Consider the following 20,066-nt stretch of genomic DNA (forward strand, 5'->3'; position numbering starts at 1 on the left):
AGGGTTTTGAAGAACAGAATTAGGATTGCGTTTGGAAGCTGAATCTGCGCTTGATAAAAGTGGTTTTCCCGGAAAAATTACGAGGAGGCTCAGGAGAATATATAAATATATGAATCTCGACGAGCAGTTGAGAGAATTTGAGCGGGTGAATTTTACGGCCATTGCTGCAAATTTCAACTGAACTTTGAATGTTCCGTGCTCGGAAAACCTAACTGAGGTATTCGTCTGTCTCCTTGGAGTTTGGAAATGTTTGCTCTGATTTGATCGTTTTCGCAATCGGAGCAAGCATGAGGAAATTGATGCAAAATGGTTATTTAAATTCGAATGACTTTACTTTGGAGGGTAGGGTTTTGGCCTTGCTCTTTTGATCGAATTTGATTTGATTGTTGAAGACGAAAGGAAAAACGTTGAAAATCGATAAATTGTTTGAAAGTTGAAACACAGGATTTCGGTTCCGGCCGGATTGGATTATCCGGACTTTGATTGAACGGCCTTTGTTTTTGCGATTCGCGACCAATTAGGAGATTTGACGATTCAATGGCGTGGTCCGTCCGTTTGAGCCGTTGTTTCTTCTTATTATATGTGGTCTTGATCCTATGAATTCTAGGACATACTCTACTTCCGGCTGATTTGGCTTAAACACTGGTAGACTTCTTATCGCCTCAGTAGTTCTCTCTTTTTTTTTTTCTTCTTCTTTTTAGTGCTACAACTTGCAGAGCTGGAGATATGAACCTTTGTCCGTCTGGGTGGAGGTTGCAATGTCTCAGTCAGTTTAGGTTGATTTTTTTTTCAATCTTTTGAATATATTTTTGAGATTTTGGCCAGGTTTTGGATGTTTTCCTTTTCAAGTTTTTGTTATACTCGACTTTGATGCGAAGTAATTAGTTAATCTTCACATTTGACCTTGGATGAAAGCTTAGAATTTCTCATGTGTTCTCTTTGGATGTTTTGGATATGAAAACATATCTGTTCCTTTTGGGCTCTAAATAAATATTTTCTGATTTTGAAAATGTAGTTGGCCCTTGGTGTGAGCCTTCTTTCTGCTGTTTTTGATGGGTGCTCCGAAGCAGAAGTGGACTAACCAAGAAGAAACAGCCCTGAAGGCTGGAGTTGTTAAACATGGAGCTGGAAAGTGGCGAACAATACTTAAGGATCCTGAATTCAGTGATGTACTGTATCTTCGTTCAAATGTTGATCTCAAGGTAAATAATAGTGTTTTACTAGTCTAGAGCATGTTATTCCGCAACTCTTTATGTTAAGTTCTAGTTTTACTTAGAATGTGTTGAAAGAGCAATTGTTTTGCGTGTAAATTTAACTGATAGATAGATTAATACGTGCGTCGATAATGAAAAAGGATAAGTGGAGAAACATGAGCGTCATGGCTAATGGCTGGGGGTCCCGAGAGAAGGCGAGGTTGGCACTTAAGAGATCGCATGCTCCTAAAAAAGATGAGAGTATTGTGGCCCAAGGCATTGCTGTCCAAAGTGAAGATGAATTTCCGGAAGCCAAGACTGTTTCCCTTTCCTTGGACATCAAGCAGATAGCTGGTCCAAAGCAATCAAATGTAAGGTTGGTCAAATCCTTCATTGTTTTCCTGTCGCCTTTATTTGAGTTCTTATTTCTGTGGACAAGTGCTTTGTAACTTATCATTTGATTATTCTTGAATATTTTGAATTTTGTTTTCCCACAGCTTAGTAGATATACTTTTACTGAGTTCAACAATGTCGAAGTTGAAATTTGAATTTGTAACGGCCCAACCCCACCGCTAGCAGATATTGTCCTTTTTGAGCTTTTCCTTTCGGGCTTCCCCTCAAGGCTTTAAAACGCGTCTGCTAGGGAAAGGTTTTCACACCCTTATAAAGGGTGTTTCGTTCTCCTCCCCAACCAATACGGGATATCACAATCCACCCTCTTCAGGGACCAGCGTCCTCGTTGGCAGTCGTTCCTTTCTCCAATTGATGTGGGATCCCCACCAAATCCACCCCCCTTCGGTGCCCAGCGTCCTTATTGGCACACTGCCTCGTGTCTACCCCCTTCGGGGAACAGCCTCCTCACTGGCACATCGCCCGGTGTCTAGCTCTGATACCATTTGTAACGGCCCAAGCCCACCACTAGCAGATTGGGCTTTTCCTTTCGGACTTTCCCTCAAGGCTTTAAAACGCGTCTGTTAGGGAAAGGTTTCCACACCCTTATAAAAGGTGTTTCGTTCTCCTCCCCAACCAGTATGGGTTATCACAGAATTTTTGATCTTTAGGACAACTGTAGAATGTCTTAAATCTGTTGAGTTATGCTGGGGAGAGTGGATATTAGAATTATGATTTTGGTATTATGTATTATGAATAGTGGGATTGGTTCTTTTTGAATATTCTATTGAATGATCCAATCTTAAGCGATGGATCTGTCATGGACTCGGTCATATTACTTGGAACTTGGGAGTTAAGAACATCTGATGAGCATTATTTATTTCAAGAATCAAAAGGGCTATGCCTGCTAGCTCGAAGAAGAAATCTTATCTTCCTAGTCTAAATAAATGTATCTTATGCCCACTTTTGAACAGAAAAGAAGAGGAAGAGGAAGATGAAGAAGAAGAAGAAGAAGAAGAAGAAGAAGAAAAAGAAGTAGAAAGAACAGAAAGAGATGCAATGTATGATTGTCATAGGTGGGATATCTGAAACATGCATTGATGTGCTACATATTTTGGTAGCAGAAAGGCGTTTAACTTGTTTTTCATTTTACAGGTTAGACAATCTTATAATTGAGGCAATTTCTACCTTGCGAGAACGTAGTGGCTCTATTAAGAATAGCATTGCTTTATATATAGAGGTAGTCTTTCTTCAATTTCTCATCAATTCAAGGAGAAAATCAAAGGCAAATGTTCATTTATGCAAACATCCCGAACTTTCGGAAGTAAAATTATACCCCCAATTTAGGAATTAGTCAAACCTCTCCATGGCTTAACCATTACAGAACATTGAAAAAGAAGTTAAAAACCAGTGGGATCGATAATTAAATGGATGATATTAGCGTTGAAGCACAGAAAGCTTTCGTGGCGAAGAAATGCTAACACACACTTCCTATACCCGAGTTTCTTGAGTTTGCCACGAATACAAGTGTTCTGCTATTCACCAAAGGTGAAGCAGAAACAGAAAGACTAGCCATGTTCTGTTTAGTTAATCTTCACAATTAACTCATCATTCTCAGTAGAAGTTTGTTTGTTTGGTTGCTTTTTAAATTGCTGCTATTGATGAGTTCCTTTCTCTTTCTCTTTCTTTTTTTTTTCTCTTGCATCAATAGGGTCAGTACTGGGCTCCTCCAGACTTCAAGCGGTTGTTATCATCGAAATTGAAGTTCTTAACAGCTAGTGGTAAACTGGTTAAGGTAAGCAAATCTGTCATTTCATTGTTGATTTCTTTCTTTTAAAAAAAGAACTCTGAAGTTATTCTGATTTGAGCTATTTGTTCCTAATTTTTGGTTTCTTATTGTGGAATGCTTTAGTTTCTGTACTGTACTGCTATATTATCTGATGATATATATCGACTTCCTTTGGTGGAGTTGTGAGGCTGGTTGGAATTTTAGCTATCCTTTTGGACTATTTCGCCCAAGACGAGGACGAATTTTACATTAAGTTTAGTGAGTGATAGAGCTGGACATGTAGAAGATCTCAATGCTTTAATTTGTTTTGTTGTTGGTAATTGTGAGGTTTTTATTTGTAACTGGGCAGTATGGTAATTTTTATTCGAATCCCGTAAGTGACTAAGCACGAGCGAACCATAACATAAGGGACGAATTGACTACAACTCATCTATAAAGAACTCTTCTCTTTTCGGTCTATTTGCATCAGGCTTTCACCGTATTAGTAAGAAGGTATTCCCGAAAGGGGGACGAAACCCTAAGATCTTGTGTGCCGGCTTAGTAGCATGTAAACAGAACACGTAGCCTAAGTGGAACTCAATATTCAACCAACCTATGATCGATCCATTTATTCTTTCAACTTACCATCAATCAACCATGTCTTAGGTTCTCGTTGCGGGAGATCTTGGAACGTGCCCTGTAAATGCGCATACAAATAGGGTCACTATTTGCCTACTACTAAGTTGAGTAAAAGCGAAGAGTGGATTCTAGATTATATCAATCAGGTAGGCTGCACTGGGGTTCTAGAAAAATCTCGCCTTTGTTGTTTGGCAGGGACTTGTATTTTTTTTCAGTATTCTCAAGAGCATGCGTCTTAATTTTCATTGTTGAAACACTTGAGAGGATGACAAATTTTATTTGACTTTAATCTTCCACATAAATGCTATTTGTTATAAATATTGTTGTGCATCTTTGTACTTTTTTTTTCATATGCTAGATTCCATGGGTGCCTAGCATGATTGCTTCTTAGTCGAGTTTCTTTTTGTCCAGGTTAAACGGAGATACAGACTCGCTTCAACGGTGTCTTCTTGCGAGAGAAGGGGCTCTATGTTATTGTTGGACGACCAGCATAGAGCCTCTATGAGAGATAACAGAGATGAAATGTGTACACTTGCAAAAGCTCAAATGGATCTTGAATTGGCGAAGATGAGGACCATGACATCCCAAGAGGCAGCTGCTGTTGCTGCTCGAGCAGTTGCAGAAGCCGAAGCAGCAATAGCAGAGGCCGAAGAGGCAGCAAGGGAAGCCGAGGCAGCTGAAGCAGATGCTGCAGCAGCACAATCATTTGCAGAAGCTGCAATGAAGACACTGAAAGGAAGAAATCTTCCGAAGATGGTAAAACTGCATAATATTTACCGTTGAAAACTTGAAAGTGCATTAGTATCTATTTCTTCGTTTCTTAATTTCATGAGTCAAATAATTATGATCCTTTTCTAATATGATTATACAAGAGGGATGTGACAATTTATAGAATCCACATTATTATCTTTACCATTGAGTTAACTGCTTGAAGGGACCATAGTGTAACGGGAAGTAATTCAAGGAACGAAACAACTAGGTCGAGTTTTGAATACTAAAAACGAATAATTTTAAATTTGTTAAACAAAAAGATGATTTTTATCGACTGTTTTGAGTTTAACGAATGTCTCAGAACTCTATCCTTATATGCTTCTCCTTTTGGTACATCTTAGCAGATGGTTCGAGTTTGATGGAAAGCAAGACCTGATTTGGATGAGTTATGCGCTGTTCTTAATTTGATCGGACATGTTCTGCACTTGCTATCAGTAGAGCATTATAAGCAACCTTCTCTCGCCCACCATTTTCAACCACTTTTTGGGCAACTCGAGCAACAGGGTCAGACTTGGATATCTAAACAAGGGAAGTTGCCATGGGGCTTAATTAGTTGCAGGTAAAAAATGTATATTTCTTGTAGTATAGCAAATCTGTGGGCTTCATCTAATGCTCTTTCTGGTGTTGATCAATTATTACCATTGTTTATTTTGATAGGCTAAGCTTGTCCTCCAACTTTGAAGTTGAAATTAGTGTAAACAAGCTTTTTTTTTTATACAATTATTTGTTATTCAACAATAATCACTGGCTGCCAGGCAATGAAATAAACGCTATTCTACACTTGCCAACCATGTTGAAAAAGCAGATCCACCAGCTACATTTAAGTCAACCACATATCTCCAACATAAAAAATAGCAAGAATAAATTTTAACTGTTGAACATATTAAAACAAACAGGGCATTTGGTCTAGTGGTATGATTCTCGCTTTGGGTGCGAGAGGTCCCGAGTTCGATTCTCGGAATGCCCCATATTTTTTTTTTAATATCATTTTTATTGATGAACTTTCCAGTTTCTTTCTTTTATTCCTGAGATATGTTGTTGATGTGCATACAACACAAGACTAGAACTATAATTTATTAAGTCAAACTAAAACTTTGTTTTAAAAAAAGTCCCGACTAAGAAGTTGAAAATCATTCATTAACTTCTCTTTCGTAATTTTCATTTCAACCAAAAACCAAGATGATTGTACCACAAATCCAAAATCAAGAAGGTATCACCTCAATTACAATAAAGAATTAAAATGAATTATGTATATTCAAAAGTAGAACATTTGGTGTAGTGATATAATTCTTTCTCAGAAGGCCCAAGTTTGATTCTCATAATAACCCATTTTTATTATTATTCAAGAGAAAAATATAAGCAAACAACCTAAATAAAAGATTGGGAGTATATATGGATACCGAATATGAAGTATGAATGCTTGAGCGCCTAAATGCAGCCAGCCAGAATCCCCACCAGGAAAATTTTCTATGTAAATTTGATTATGAGTTCCAAAAAGACAAGAGGATGAGTCATAAATCAAGGGAAGTACCTAAGTATCCTATCTTATTTCATCAATCATACCTATAAGCTTACCAACCACCACTGAAAAAGCAGCTCTATCAACTACAAATTACTAATTTTTACAATAGATCCAACATCAAGTTCATTACAATAAAAATTATTTAAATGAATTCTATTCATCTGAACAATGTATTTAGTTTAATTGTGTGATTCTCGTTTTGGGTTCCTGAGGTTCCGAGTTTGATTCTTCGAATGCCCCAAATAATTTTTACTATTTTAAACAGTGAACTTCCAAATTCCATTCAATTATTCATAAGATCTTCCTAGTTTATTGGTATTCCTCAATAATGACAGGCTACTAGACAATGAGATGAACACTACAACTATTATTCTATCTCTAAACTTGCTAACCACCATCCAATATGTAAATTCACCAACTACACATTAATCAAATAGGGCATTTGGTCTAGTGGTATGATTCTCGCTTTGGGTGCGAGAGGTCCCGAGTTCGATTCTCGGAATGCCCCAATTCATCTTTTTTTTTTTTGGTAAATCATTTTTCATAAGCGAACCTATCAATATTTTTTCTATTATTCATGAGATGTTTATATTTTACTGTTCATACGAAGAATGTAGACATGCAACCTAAATAAAAGACTAAGAAAATTTTTACATATAAATGAGATACCAAATGATGGAGGATGAATGTTTGAATAGGCAGCCAATAGTGCTAGGATCCCCACTCGAAAGCATATCAAATCATGTATACCTGTAAAATTATTTGATAATGTTTCAATAATTGAAAAAAAAAGAAAAAAAATAGTTGTAGTGGTAAACTCTTAACTTGGTATGGATACCACATTTAAAGGATGGATGCTTGAACACTTGAATGCAGCCAGCCAAGATCACCACTAGGAAACTTTTCTATATTCATTGTCATAATGTAATATAGATTTTATAACACTGGACAAGAAAATGTACACACGAGTTTCAAAGAAACGAGAGCAGGATAATTCATAAATCAAGGGAAGTAACCCAGTATTCTATCTTATTTCATCAACCATTCAAGAACAACGGAGTACACCAAATAATTGATGTTTATACCATATGAATATTAGATCTACATCTTCTAGCAGTAGATGATTCACACAGGGTTCTGAGTTCATTTTCTCACTGCCTCAACCTCATTTGGCCTGTGTTCATCGACTTTCTTTTCATAATTTTCATTTCAACCAGAAACATCTCTCACAATATTTTTAACATTTTTTTGGAATAAGAAAGGGTATGGAAATTTATTTATATATTTATTTCTTACTCAATTCTGATTGGGTCAGACAATTAAATGTGGTATAAGTCGACTATCAATATAACTATAAGCTTACCAACCACCACGAAAAAGCAACTACCGACTACACATTAGTCAATTTTACAATAGATCTAACATCAAGAAAATATAATCTTAATCACAATAAATATATATAATTCTTGGAATGCCCCCAAATAATTTTTAACATTAGAACTGTAAGCTTCCAAATTCCCTTCAATTATTCATAAGATCTTCATATTTCATTGTTTAAGAGAGGAATGAAAGTAAACAACCTAATAAAATGACTAGGAGTGTATATGCACTGATACCATCAACTGGAAAGCTCATCTGGCATGTAAGAACTTCATAATTCTAATAAATAAAAATTGACCATGATTTCAGAGAGAGAGAGCACCAAATAATTCATAAATCAAGAGAAAAAAACCTAAACATCCTAAATATCCTACCTCATGAACATCTTCATTGATATATACAACAAAAAGATTAAATATACATCTTCATGTGTCTTAATTAAAAATTAAAATTTTGTTTTTGATAAAGGCTAAAAATTGGACATTTGATCTAGTGGTAGATTCTCAATGATATTAGAGGTTCTGAGTTCAGTTCAATTCTTAGAATGCCGTTCAATTCTTAGAATGCCGCAGGTGACATGAGCCCATTGATTTTAGCAAACGCCCAGTTTGTTATTATTGAAAATTTTTTCATTTTTACTTTCTATTCATAATTGTCAGATAAACCATAAAATTATTTCTTCCTTTTTTGTTGCACAATATTTTCAAAAGTTAATTCATATATTTATTTTTTATTCCTAAAAAATGACAGGCTACTAGGCAATGAAATAAACTCTACAGGCCACCGTTGAGAAGAAGCAGCTCGACCAATTACACATTGGTCAACTATATGGACCCAACATCAAGAAGACATTCATATATAAATTTTATTAAATGTATTCAATATTCAAATAGGGCATTTGGTCTAGTGGTATGATTCTCGCTTTGGGTGCGAGAGGTCCCGAGTTCGATTCTCGGAATGCCCCATTTATTTTTGTTTTTATAATTTTCATAATTGAAGTTACTAATTTCTTTCTATTATTCCTGAGATCCTTAAATTTTACAGTTCATATGAAGAATGTAAGCAAGCAACCTAAATAAAAGACTACGAATTTTACATATAAATGAGATACCAAATGATGGAGACATATAAATGAGATACCAAATGATGGAGGATGAGTGCTTAAATAAGATATAAATGAGATACCAAATGATGGAGGATGAGTGCTTAAATAAGCAGCCATCTGTGCCTAAATAAAAGACTACGGATTTTACATATAAATGAGATCCCACCTGAAAGCATATCTATTATGTAAACCTACATGTTTCAACTAAAAATGTTTGATAATGTTTCATAGAGACAAGCACAAGATAACTCATAAATCAAGGGAGATAACTCTGTATCCTCATTTTGTCAACCATTCAAAAGAAACTTTCCTAAATACACCAAGTTTGTGTCTATAACACAAGACAGGAGTTATAATTTAAAGTCTATAACTAAGGGGGCAAAAAAGACAGTATGGAAGGTTTTGAGTTTAGTTCTTAGTACGCCTCATCTGGCATGTACTCGTTGACTTTTCTTTCATAATTTTCATATCAACCAAAAACCAAGTCAGTGGTACCATGGATCCAAATCAAGAAGGTATCATCTAAATTACAATAAAGAATAATAAAAGAACTATGTATATACAAGTTGGGCATTTGGTTTAGTGGTATGATTCTTGCTTTGTGTGAGAGAGGTTCCAATTTTGATTCCTAGAACGACCAAATTTACTTTTACCGTTTTCAAATTAAAACTACCAAATTCCGTTCAATTATCCATGAGATCTTTATTTACTCTTCCAGAGAAGCATATACGCGAACAACCTAAATAAAAGATTAGGTGTATATGGATACCAGATATGAAGGATGGATACTTGAAGCCTGATGCAGCTAGCCAGGATCCCCACCAGGAAGCTCTCCTACAATCTGTCATCATATCAAGGGAGGTAACCAAGCATTTTATCTTATTACATCAACCATTCAAAAGTAACTTTGCCGAGTACACCAAATAATTGATGTTTATACAGCATGGGGATTAGATCTACATCATCGTATCTTCTAATTAAGAATTGAAATATTGTACTTGATATATGCAAAAAAAATAGGGCATTTGATCGAGCAATAGATTCTTATTTTGGTAGTTACCATATTACAAAAGAAAGGCTCTAGTTGTTAATACAATAATTGTTTGAAACACATAGTTCCTTGGTCTCTAATGATATAACTCTTGCTAAAGGGGATAGAGAATCTGAGTTCAATCCTTGAAATAGAAGAAGGCCTTGACGTCGTTAGACTGAAGGCTCTGATATCATGTTGAGTTAAACAGACTTAACCTCAATTAGGGAGAAATAAGAGAAATGATAATAACAGAAAAAGGTATAATCGGTGAGCTCTCTTTAACAACTTTCTAAGTGAAAATATTCTGTAAAATCACATAACAAAGGTTCAGTAAGCAATCGATTGTTTTAGTTAGTGTAGCATCACTCTTAATCTACACACACACACAACTTCAATAAATCGTTTGTTCTTCGACATTTCATTCATCCTACAGCCGCAAAACGAAACTACTAGATACAGCAATTAGCAAGTAACCTGATCATCAACTAATTTGAATAGAAGTCAAATTTCTACAATCACAAACATAGAACGATATACATCACAGACTTCCACACTCTTCCCGACGGTGAATTCAATCAATAGGACAAGTGAAGATCAAGCGTAGTAAAAAGAAAGCAACTAAACATAATCGACATAAACGCAGAGAGCTTAAGCAACTTCACCTGGTCATTTTGATCAGCAACCTTCACAAATAACTGATAGTTCTTCCTGTCTGCTAGCCTGAAGCTTGCATCCGTTTCTCCTGTAAGAAATACAGCGCGCTTCACCATCTTTGAGCTTATATTGACAAATGTTTTCCTGCATTTTCTCGTCAACCAAACAACCCCGGGAAAATTGTGGCAAACGGAGCAGAGCTATCAATAAGTAAAGAGCCACTGTGATTCCGGTGCTATTTCGTGGGCTTGATAATAATATCTCAGGCCCAATTTTGTGGCCCACTATTGATTCGCCCCATTTAGGCCCAGGTTTTGAGTGAGTGGAAAAATTATCTTTAATTATCTCGTAAATATAGCTAAAAAGGAAATAAAATGTCCTAAAACTGAAAATAAATTAATAAAATACCAAAAATTTGAATTCTAATTATCCATTCATATCAAGAATATTATTATGACTTAAAATCTCGTAATTAATTATTTAACATTTAACGATAATTATGATTATTATTATTTATTGTATAAAAAATTTGAACTTATGTAATTTTATACAAAAATTTTATTTAAATAATAACTTAAAACGTCAATATATGTATAGATAACGTTTGGTGGATTATCTTAACAATACTTTTAATATGATCCACTTTGTCATTGTTACAAATTATTTAATTCAAATCGTTCAGGTGGAGATATGCGAGCAATTATATCTACTACAGTGAATTTGTGTAAGAGTATTTTACAAAATATTTAATTACTCTTTATAAATTTGTTTATCGAAAAAAATAATATTTTATAAAATGATCACATGTAACTCAATTTCAATCTTGAATGAATTATAATCTTCCGTGTTTGAGGGTTTGTTATTTGATTTGCATGAGTGAGAATGAATTTTGCAGCTGATTCAGTATACCTATCATTTTGGAAACTTAATCCAAATATAGAACTGATAATATAATCTCACGAGATGGAGGGATGGATGACCTTGTAGGAATATTACTAGAAAGTATGTGAGTGAAGACAAAACATGCTTAAAGGACTCACGTTGGATTGTGATGATAGTTTTCGCTCTTAAAAACAATTCAAGACTGGAAGTAACATGGTCATGTTGCAGGAGATGTAGAAAGAATGTTGAGGCAATTCAGTGCAAAATCTGTATTCTAAATTTTGGTTAGAATCCTCGACATGAGACATAGGGGATGCATGATGTGCGCTCTTGAGAGACCAACTATAGGGTCAACCTCGGTCTCATGTCGTGGTCCAGAGTAGAATTTTGGCTTCAACACAAAATTTTTTATTCTTGTTTGCCTCGTGACCCAGTCGTTCGCTATAGACCTAAATTTTGTCCCGTATTAGAATTTTCTCTCTTAGTTTTGTCCCTGATTTCTCGTGTAACTTGAGTTCGTTCTCTTAATTTAATTTTACTGATAATAACACAAAACAATATAATCATGAAAAAATAAATACTTATTAAAGAAATAATTAATATTAGATAACACTTAGTATTACTTATATTAAAAATAGACACTGATTTAGGTTACTTTGTATTTGGGTTACCTTATTTCTAACAAACATCAGCAATGTGTTGTTAATTATTGGTTCAATTATCAGGGAGCTGGACGTTGAAGGTCTGACAAGCGGCATCTTCCAACACTCTAATGCTAACAGAAATGGCGGATTTGGTTACAGGGTGTTGCACTGTTACATTGTAATCTCCATGGAACAACAAAGCTTCAACCAAACCTTCACCGTCGGCTGTCATTTCCGAACAGGGCGATTTCCATTCAGCCAGAAGCTTATCGACAACGTCTCCTGCTGGGGTGTTCTTGAAATTCAGATCCACAAGCGGCAAGATAGCGAAGTTCGCCGATAATGGGCCTGCAAATGTGATTATCCCCTTCACGGCAGGATGTGCGTATCCTTCTCTTAAAACTTCTTCATAGAATTGTGCCTGTTAGGGGTAGATACCAAGTTTTGTTAGTTATGTCTGGAAGGTGTTTGATGAAATGTCTGAATGAAATTGCATTGTACCTGATTTGGGCCTTCTTTATAATACACTTCTGTGATCCATATGGGGTAGCCTGTTGATCCTAGATAGTCCAAAGCGGATCTCATGTATGGTAGGTTTGGTGGATCAGGGCCGAAGTTGCCCTGCAAGCCGATTCCTGCTGGAATATTTTGGTTCCCGGGATACGATAGGATTTGGAAGAGTCTCTTTCTGTAGTTAGCTGGGGTTGCTTTCTTTTCGTAATCATGTTCCATGGCATTGAATTCGTTGAGGAAAAGAAGCGGTTTCTTATCTAGTTTACGTGCTATCTTGAAGTACATTGCAGAGGCATTTTCACCAAGTTTGTCCTCGAAGAGTCTGTGGTGCACGTTTTCGTTCATGACATCCCAGTGAATAAACTCTCCGGAGTATCTCTTAAGCACGGACTTGATTCTTCTATTGGCTGCTTTCATCAAATCTTTAGGGCTGAGTGACTTGACCCATTCTGGCTGATAAATGGGATCGGCCCAGAAAATGTTGTGTCCTCTGACTTTAATACCATTACGACGGGCAAACTGAAGCATTGCATCAGGGATGGTGTAGTTTTCTTGGCCTTGTACTTTCTCATTGCTATACCACTTAAGTTCATTGGTGAAAGTGGCATAATCAAATCTTGATGCAAACCATTGTTGGTATCTTTTGCTGGAAAGGATATGGCTGTTCATTCCTGCCCCAAATGGGAAGTTTCTTTTTTTCTGGTCGAGGAAGACTTTTGCACCTGCTAGTGTACAGTTGTCTGCTTGAGTTATTTGCAGCCTCACCTTGCTTTTCCTCACCTGCAAAACTTGGTTCCATCATTCCATGTTGTAAGTGTTATTAGCGGGACCGAAGTCCCATCTTGATTAGGGAGGAGGACGAGGGAGCACGGCGAGATAGAAAGAAGTTGTCTCTCTTCTATGGTAACTCGTTGCCAATCATCTAGAATGATCTGCCGCTAGGTTGATTGATCAACTTTCGCTCAGGTAGTGGTCTCCACATCTTACCACTTCTATCGCCGTGAACCTCACAGTTTTAAAACTCATCTGCTAAGGAGAGGTCTTCACACCCTTATAATGAATGTTTCGATCCCCTCTTCAACTGACATGGAATCTCACAATCCATCCTCCTAGGGGTCAGTGTCCTCGCTAGCATATTGTTTAACCTCACAGTTTTAAAACGCGCTGCTAGGGACCCTTATAAGGAATGTTTCGTTCCCTTCTTCAACCGATATGAGATCTCAGCGTCCTTACTGGCACATCGCTCAACCTCACGGTTTTAAAACATGTCTACTACTAAGAGGTTTCCTCACCCTTATAAGAAATGTTTTGTTCCCCTCTCCAACTGACATGAGATCTCACAATCCATCCCCCTAGGGGTCAGTGTCCTCGCTGGCATATTGTTTAGCCTTACAGTTTTAAAACCCGTCTGTTAGGGAGAGGTTTCCACATCCTTATAAGGAATGTTTCGTTCCCCTCTCCAATCGATATGGAACTCACAATCCACCCTCTAGGGCCAGCGTCTTTACTGGCACATCGCTCAGCCTCACGGTTTTAAAACATGTCTACTACTAAGAGGTTTCCACATCCTTGTAAGGAATGCTTCGCCCCCCTCTCCAACCGATTTGAGATCTCACAACTAGTGAAACTTTTGCATTGAATTAAATGTTGCTTTATACTACCTTGTTAATACTTTCTTCTTGGTGGGATAGCCATTGTTCCTTTGTAAATGGTTGCAGTGAGACATTATCAATCCAAATATCTGCTGTCGTATTTGTACTCTGTATAAACATATGAACATTTAGTACATTGTTGTGAAATAACCTTTTGAATAGAGGCCAAACCATATGTTCTCAACTAAATCAAACCAAGTTGGTTAGACCAAAACTTATTCACCTCAAAAAAAAGCTCAGCCTGGCCTGTAAAATTAGAGACAAAGCCACCTTTGAACAAACTCCAGCAGCCCTGCTGGGCTATGGTTTCACCAACATTACGAATCTCACCCCCTTCACTATTTCTGTATAGAACAGCCACAGGTGCGTTCTCTTCACTTAGTCGAACCCAAGCTAGAGATTTTCAAGAATTTAGTGAACTAAAGGTACACTCAACGAGTGTAGATCTGAAAAACACAAGGAATAACGAAAGAAAGATCGACACATACCCGAGAAACTATAGAGCTTTTCATATTGGAGATGAACCAACTGATAGAGACTATCCCTTGGTTGAGTCCTATTGTGAGCTACAATGAAGGTATTGGTGTCGTTGCCTTGTTTCAACCACCCTAGCTTTATTTCTCCTCCTCCATATACTTTCCATCCTTCAGTTCCATTGTTGAACTCTGGATTCACTATGATCCCTCCTCCATGATGAACCCTCCATGGCTTAGCTAGACACTGTTTCATATGATATTTCTCATCATTTAAAAAAAAAATATATGTTAATTGTATACGTAGGTTAGCACGTTTTGTTCATATTTAGCAGAAAAAAAACTCGTTTTCTCATCGACCAACTCCTACAAAAAGTTCTGTAAATCTTAAGCTACACTTACCTCGGCTGTTGCAGAATAGTCATAAGAGAAACCTCGTATGGTTATGAACTTCCCTGAATTGTTCAGAAAATCAATTTTGTTAACCAAATTGATGAAAAAACGAACTGGTTAGTGTTATATTATGTGACAATAAAGAGGAAAAAACCTGAAAATATCAAAATGAAGGGAAGAAAAAAGAGGGTGAGAGCTCTGAAAATGTTCATCTCTTTGAGAAATGAGCTGAAGAACAAAAGTTGGGTATGAGAAGCAATATTTGTTTTGGTCACTCTAATGAAAAATCCCCCCATGATATTGACCATATAACCTTGTACTTTGTTAAATAATTTATGGAGATTTGATTCTTTGCCTTTTTTAGAAATAGTGTATTTTCTTTGTTAAGCATCGTTTCTTAAATTGTATCGTTCTTATCTGCTTACATCGTTATTTACAATACTGATTAATTGTGGTTGTTGATTCGCAAATTTGAATATAACGTATGTACTTGACTTGTATATGCTTAATCGATACCATTTGTGTGATGAAAAAAGAGCTTATTTTCGTATTACTGTGATGTTTGTTCCCATTCTTTTAATAGTTAAACTGAGAGGGGATCGAATTGACCTTTTAGATTATTACGGGTCAGAGGGAAATCTAACCATACTTGAGTTCAAGAGTTAGTTCATATAACTCGTAGGGATGGGTGGGATCGGAAAAGAGGTAGGGAATGGGGGAAGATTTTTTGTGAAATATTTTTTGATCTTTTAAGATATTTTTCTTTTTTTAATAGAAATTATATTGAAAAATAGAAATTATCTATTAAAAATTACTTGAAATAGAATATATATATTTTAGTTCAGGTAAAATTTTTCATTTATTTTTATAGAATCGGGCGGAGATTCTCCACGTGGAATTTTGTGAGGATGAAGAAAAACTTCTTTGCCCTCGTCTCACCCATCGATATCTCTACTCATGTTTGGAGCGATGTGATTGGTCAAAATTTTTGTTTATTAAAGGTGGCCTATGCGTAGTCTAGTTAGCAAGGGCTAGTTTGGCCTCAACCAAGCTCGACTCAAGCCAATTTTTCCTTAAGCCTATTTCTACTTCGAGTCTCCGTGCTTAAGTCGTTCCTTTCATCTCGAGATAGTTAGGTGATTCAAATCGTATGAGGCAATTTATGACATATTATGAAATATATAATTTTGTATAATTAGTCATGCATCCCTTTCTTAATTTTGATGGAGCACCCATGGAAGGTAAAAAGGAATTATTTATATTTATATTTAAAGTAATTATTTTATGATAATCGCTATTTTGTTATTTAAAATCCTATCTGTTAATTAACCTTAATTACATATATATTTCCAACTTTATCTTTAAATGAATATTGCAATTAATAAATAATAATAACGTGATTAAAAAGTAAATAAATATGCTGACGAATCACAATTAACCCATTGACATATTTGTATTAATTATATTTTAACAAAAATAAATAAATAAATAAAGTTAATTTATTGCCGTTGTTTATTAAAATGAGAGGTGTTTAAAAAAAATTTCGATATCCTAAAAATCCAATCAGTTCAACCCAATTCATATGGTTTGGATTTAAATAAAGAAAACTTGGTGGTTCATTATTTCCGTAAAATAAAATTGGTTAAATCCGAATTTATTGTAATATATATTTTTATTTATAATTATATAAATATATATTTATTTTACCTCAGGATTATTTTTTATTATTTATTTTCTATAAATTTTTAAAAATATTTTTTTACTATTTAAAATATATTAACTTTTAATTTTTTTTTATTAATATATTGAGGAAAATAGACGAAAATAGACATGTGTATTTTTATTTAGTTAAATTATTATTTAACTACAATTCGTTCAATTATTGCTGAGTTGGACATTGAAGGTCTGATAAGCGGCATCTTCAGACACTCTAATGCTAACAGAAGTGGCGGATTTGGTTCCAGGGTGCTGCACTGTTACATTGTAGTCTCCATGGAACAACAAAGCTTCAACAAAACCTTCACCATCGTCTGTAATTTCCAAGTTGGGCGATTTCCATTCAGCCAGAAGCTTATCGACAACGTCTCCTGCTGGGGTGTTCTTGAAATTCAGATCCACAAGCGGCAGGGTAGTGAAATTCGCCGATAATGGGCCTGCAAATGTGATTATGCCCTTCACTGCAGGATGTGCGTATCCTTCTCTTAGAACTTCCTCATAGTATTGTGCCTGTTAGGGGAAGATACCAAGTTTTGTTAGTTATGTCTGGAAGGTGTTTGATGAAATGCTTGAAAAAAATTGCTTTGTACCTGATTTGGAGTTTTGCGATAAAACACTTCTGTGATCCATATGGGGTAGCCTGTTGATCCTAGATAGTCCAATGCGGATCTCATGTATGGTAGGTTTGGCGGATCAGGGCCGAAGTTGCCCTGCAAGCCGATTCCTGCTGGAATATTTTTGTTCCCGGGATACGATAGGATTTGGAAGAGTTTCTTTCTTACGTTAGCCGGGGTTGCTGTCGTTTTATTACCACGTTCCATGGTATTGTATTCATTCACGAAAAGAAGTGTCTTACTGTCAAGTTTATGTGCTGTGTTGAAGTACTCTGCTGAGGCATTTTCACCGAGTTTGTCCTCAAAGTATCTGAAGTGTACATTTTCATTCATGACGTCCCAATGGATAAACTTACCAGAATATCTCTTAACCACGGAGTTGATTCTTTTTTCTGCTGCTATCTTCAAATCTGCAGGGGAGAGTGACTTGACCCATTGTGGCTGAAACTTGGGATTGGCCCAGAAAATGTTGTGTCCTCTTACTGAAATACCATGTTGATTGGCAAACTCAAGCATCGCATCAGGGATGGTGTAGTTCTCTTTGCCTCGTTCTCTCTCAGTGCTATACCACTTAAGTTCATTTGTAAAAGTGGCATAAGAAAATCTTGATGCAAACCAATCTTGGTATTCTTTGCTGGAGAGAATGTGGTAGTTCATTCCTGCTCCAAATGGGAAGTTTGGTTTTTTCTGGTCGAGGAAGACTTTTGCACCTGCTAGTTTACTGTTGTCTGCTCGAGTTATTTGCAGCCTCACCTTGCTTTTCCTCACCTGCAAAATGTGTTTCCATCATTCCAAATACGTGTTAATTCTGGGATCGAAGTTCCACCTTGGCCAGAGGGGTGGGAACTCCTCATGAGTTTATAAGTGGATGGAGATACAATTATTTGAAGGAACATCTCTATGGCCGGTTAGGAATTATGGACCTCTACAATGGTATGATATTGATGGCTTTGTTTTGGGCTTCCCCAAAAGATCAAAAAACCTCATACTAATGGACATGTATTCCTTACTTATAAACCCATGATCATTCCCTAAATTCGCCATTGTGGGACTCCCTCCCAACAATCCTCAACATGGCCTTTTATTGAGAAGATTACGAAGGTTGTGACTAAGATATGACATTGGCTAAGAAGGAAGAAGATCAAGAGTTTGTAAGGTCAGTATTTCGAGACTTTTGAATCAAATCTTAAAAGTGAATTCGTGTGACTTCAAGTTCAAAGTAGATGATATCTTACGAATGAAGAGCTGATTGTCCTAACAATATGGGGAGACACATTCAAAGGTTATACCAATTTCTTTCTTTATATTACCTTGTTAATGCTTCTGTCTTGGTGGGACCGCCATTGCTCCTTTGTAAATGGTTGCAGTGAGACATTATCGATCCAAATTTCTGCTGATGTATTTTCACTCTGTATAAACAAAAGCAAAACAAGCTATAGGCATTTAGTACATTGAGTTCTGAATGGAGCATGAATTTGAAAAAGATTTGCTTGAATGTTGCAGCATACTCTAGTGGCCAACCACGTACTCTACTAAATCAAGCCAAGTTGGTGAAAGCAAAAGTTATTCACCTCAAAAAAGACCTCCGCATGGCCTGTGAAATCAGAGACAATGCCACCTTTGAGCAAACTCCAGCAGCCCTGCTTGGCTATGGTTTCACCACCATGAAGAATCTGACCATCTTTACTGTTTCTGAATAGAACAGCGACAGGTGCGCTTCCTTCACTTAGTCGAACCCAAGCTGTTTATTTTATAGCATGTTTCTGATTAGACGGTGTATGATTTAAGAGCATTAAATTTTATATTCAGAAATCACGAGTAGATCTAAAAGCTTAAGCTGATAAATTACGCGTAGATCAATGGCCAGTAGTAATAAAGAACACGAGAGAAGGAAAGAAAGATCGACCCATACCAGAAAAACTATAGTGCTTTCCATGTCGGAGATGAACCAACTGATAGAGACTATCCCTTGGGTGAGCCCTCTTGTGAGCTACAATGAACGTATTGATATCGTCGTCTTGTTTCAATGACCCTTGCTTTATTTCACCTCCTCCAAACATTTTCCACCCTTCAATTCCATTGTTGAACTCTGGATTCACTATGATCCCTCCTCCATGATGAACCCTCCTTGGCTTCGCTAGACACTGTTTCATATAATATTTCTCATAATTTCGAAAAAAAATATATGTTAATTATTTACTTAGGTTAGCACGTTTTGTTCGTATTTAGCAGAAAAAAACTCTTCTCATCACCAACACAAATTACAAGTTCTGTAAATCTTAAGCTACACTTACCTCAATTGTTGCAGAATAGTCATAAGAGAAACCTCGGCTGGTTATGAACTTCCCTGAATTGTTCAGAAAATCAATTTTGTTAACTCAAATCGATGAAAAAACGAACTTGTTAGTGTTATATTATGTAATAAAGAGGAAAAAACCTGAAAATATCAAAATGAAGGGAAGAAAAAAGAGGGTGAGAGCTCTGAAAATGTTCATCTCTCTGAGAAATGAACTGAAGAACAAAGTTGGGTATGAGAAGCAATGTTTGTTTTGGTCACTCTAATGAAAAATCCCCCCATGATATATACAACATAACCTTAACCTTGTATTTGTTAAAAAATTATGGAGGTTTGATTTGTTGACTTTTTCAGAAATAGAGTTTTTTTTTTTTTTTTTTTTTTTTTTTTTTTTTTTTTTTTTTTTTTTTTTTTTTTTTTTTTTTTTT

The 20,066-nt window shown here is 36.1% G+C and overlaps 3 protein-coding genes, 1 long non-coding RNA gene and 3 other non-coding genes across 9 annotated transcripts; 4 read left to right on the top strand and 3 right to left on the bottom strand.

Moving 5' to 3' along the window:
* The first annotated feature begins 23 nt into the window (after positions 1-23).
* Positions 24-5,515, top strand: LOC111446974 (telomere repeat-binding factor 1-like). 3 transcript variants are annotated; one of them, XM_023085920.1, is made up of 8 exons: positions 24-217; positions 1,016-1,202; positions 1,355-1,569; positions 2,558-2,659; positions 2,739-2,823; positions 3,295-3,378; positions 4,402-4,746; positions 5,103-5,515. In XM_023085920.1, the coding sequence occupies exons 2-8, from the start codon at positions 1,053-1,055 to the stop codon at positions 5,118-5,120; spliced, it is 999 nt and encodes a 332-aa protein (XP_022941688.1). In that variant the 5' UTR covers positions 24-217; positions 1,016-1,052; the 3' UTR covers positions 5,121-5,515. The 3 variants fall into 3 exon arrangements, with proteins under 3 accessions (XP_022941688.1, XP_022941690.1, XP_022941689.1); XM_023085922.1 differs by having other exon boundaries at positions 5,106-5,515; XM_023085921.1 differs by lacking the exon at positions 24-217 and adding an exon at positions 231-645.
* A 141-nt stretch (positions 5,516-5,656) lies between these two features.
* TRNAP-UGG lies at positions 5,657-5,728 on the top strand. Its single transcript has one exon. It is a non-coding gene; the product is annotated as a tRNA-Pro (tRNA).
* Positions 5,729-6,719: 991 nt separating this feature from the next.
* On the top strand, positions 6,720-6,791 carry TRNAP-UGG. The gene has a single exon. It is a non-coding gene; the product is annotated as a tRNA-Pro (tRNA).
* Positions 6,792-6,812: 21 nt separating this feature from the next.
* Positions 6,813-10,624, bottom strand: LOC111447683. Its single transcript, XR_002711312.1, has 3 exons — positions 10,464-10,624; positions 9,538-9,609; positions 6,813-7,033 (listed from the first exon to the last, which is right to left on the bottom strand). It is a non-coding gene; the product is annotated as an uncharacterized LOC111447683 (long non-coding RNA).
* TRNAP-UGG lies at positions 8,556-8,627 on the top strand. Its single transcript has one exon. It is a non-coding gene; the product is annotated as a tRNA-Pro (tRNA).
* Positions 10,625-12,385: 1,761 nt separating the features above from the next.
* Positions 12,386-15,336, bottom strand: LOC111447648 (anti-sigma-I factor RsgI6-like). The gene is made up of 6 exons (XM_023086921.1): positions 15,167-15,336; positions 15,022-15,074; positions 14,635-14,866; positions 14,370-14,539; positions 14,156-14,254; positions 12,386-13,274 (listed from the first exon to the last, which is right to left on the bottom strand). The coding sequence occupies exons 1-6, from the start codon at positions 15,318-15,320 to the stop codon at positions 12,429-12,431; spliced, it is 1,554 nt and encodes a 517-aa protein (XP_022942689.1). The 5' UTR covers positions 15,321-15,336; the 3' UTR covers positions 12,386-12,428.
* Positions 15,337-16,788: 1,452 nt separating this feature from the next.
* Positions 16,789-19,978, bottom strand: LOC111447814 (anti-sigma-I factor RsgI6-like). The gene is made up of 7 exons (XM_023087162.1): positions 19,780-19,978; positions 19,637-19,689; positions 19,255-19,486; positions 18,914-19,083; positions 18,653-18,751; positions 17,319-18,110; positions 16,789-17,238 (listed from the first exon to the last, which is right to left on the bottom strand). The coding sequence occupies exons 1-7, from the start codon at positions 19,835-19,837 to the stop codon at positions 16,888-16,890; spliced, it is 1,755 nt and encodes a 584-aa protein (XP_022942930.1). The 5' UTR covers positions 19,838-19,978; the 3' UTR covers positions 16,789-16,887.
* Between the last annotated feature and the right edge of the window lie 88 nt (positions 19,979-20,066).

This window comes from Cucurbita moschata, unplaced genomic scaffold (genome assembly GCF_002738365.1).
Source record: "Cucurbita moschata cultivar Rifu unplaced genomic scaffold, Cmos_1.0 Cmo_Scf00009, whole genome shotgun sequence".
Lineage (NCBI taxonomy): Eukaryota > Viridiplantae > Streptophyta > Magnoliopsida > Cucurbitales > Cucurbitaceae > Cucurbita > Cucurbita moschata.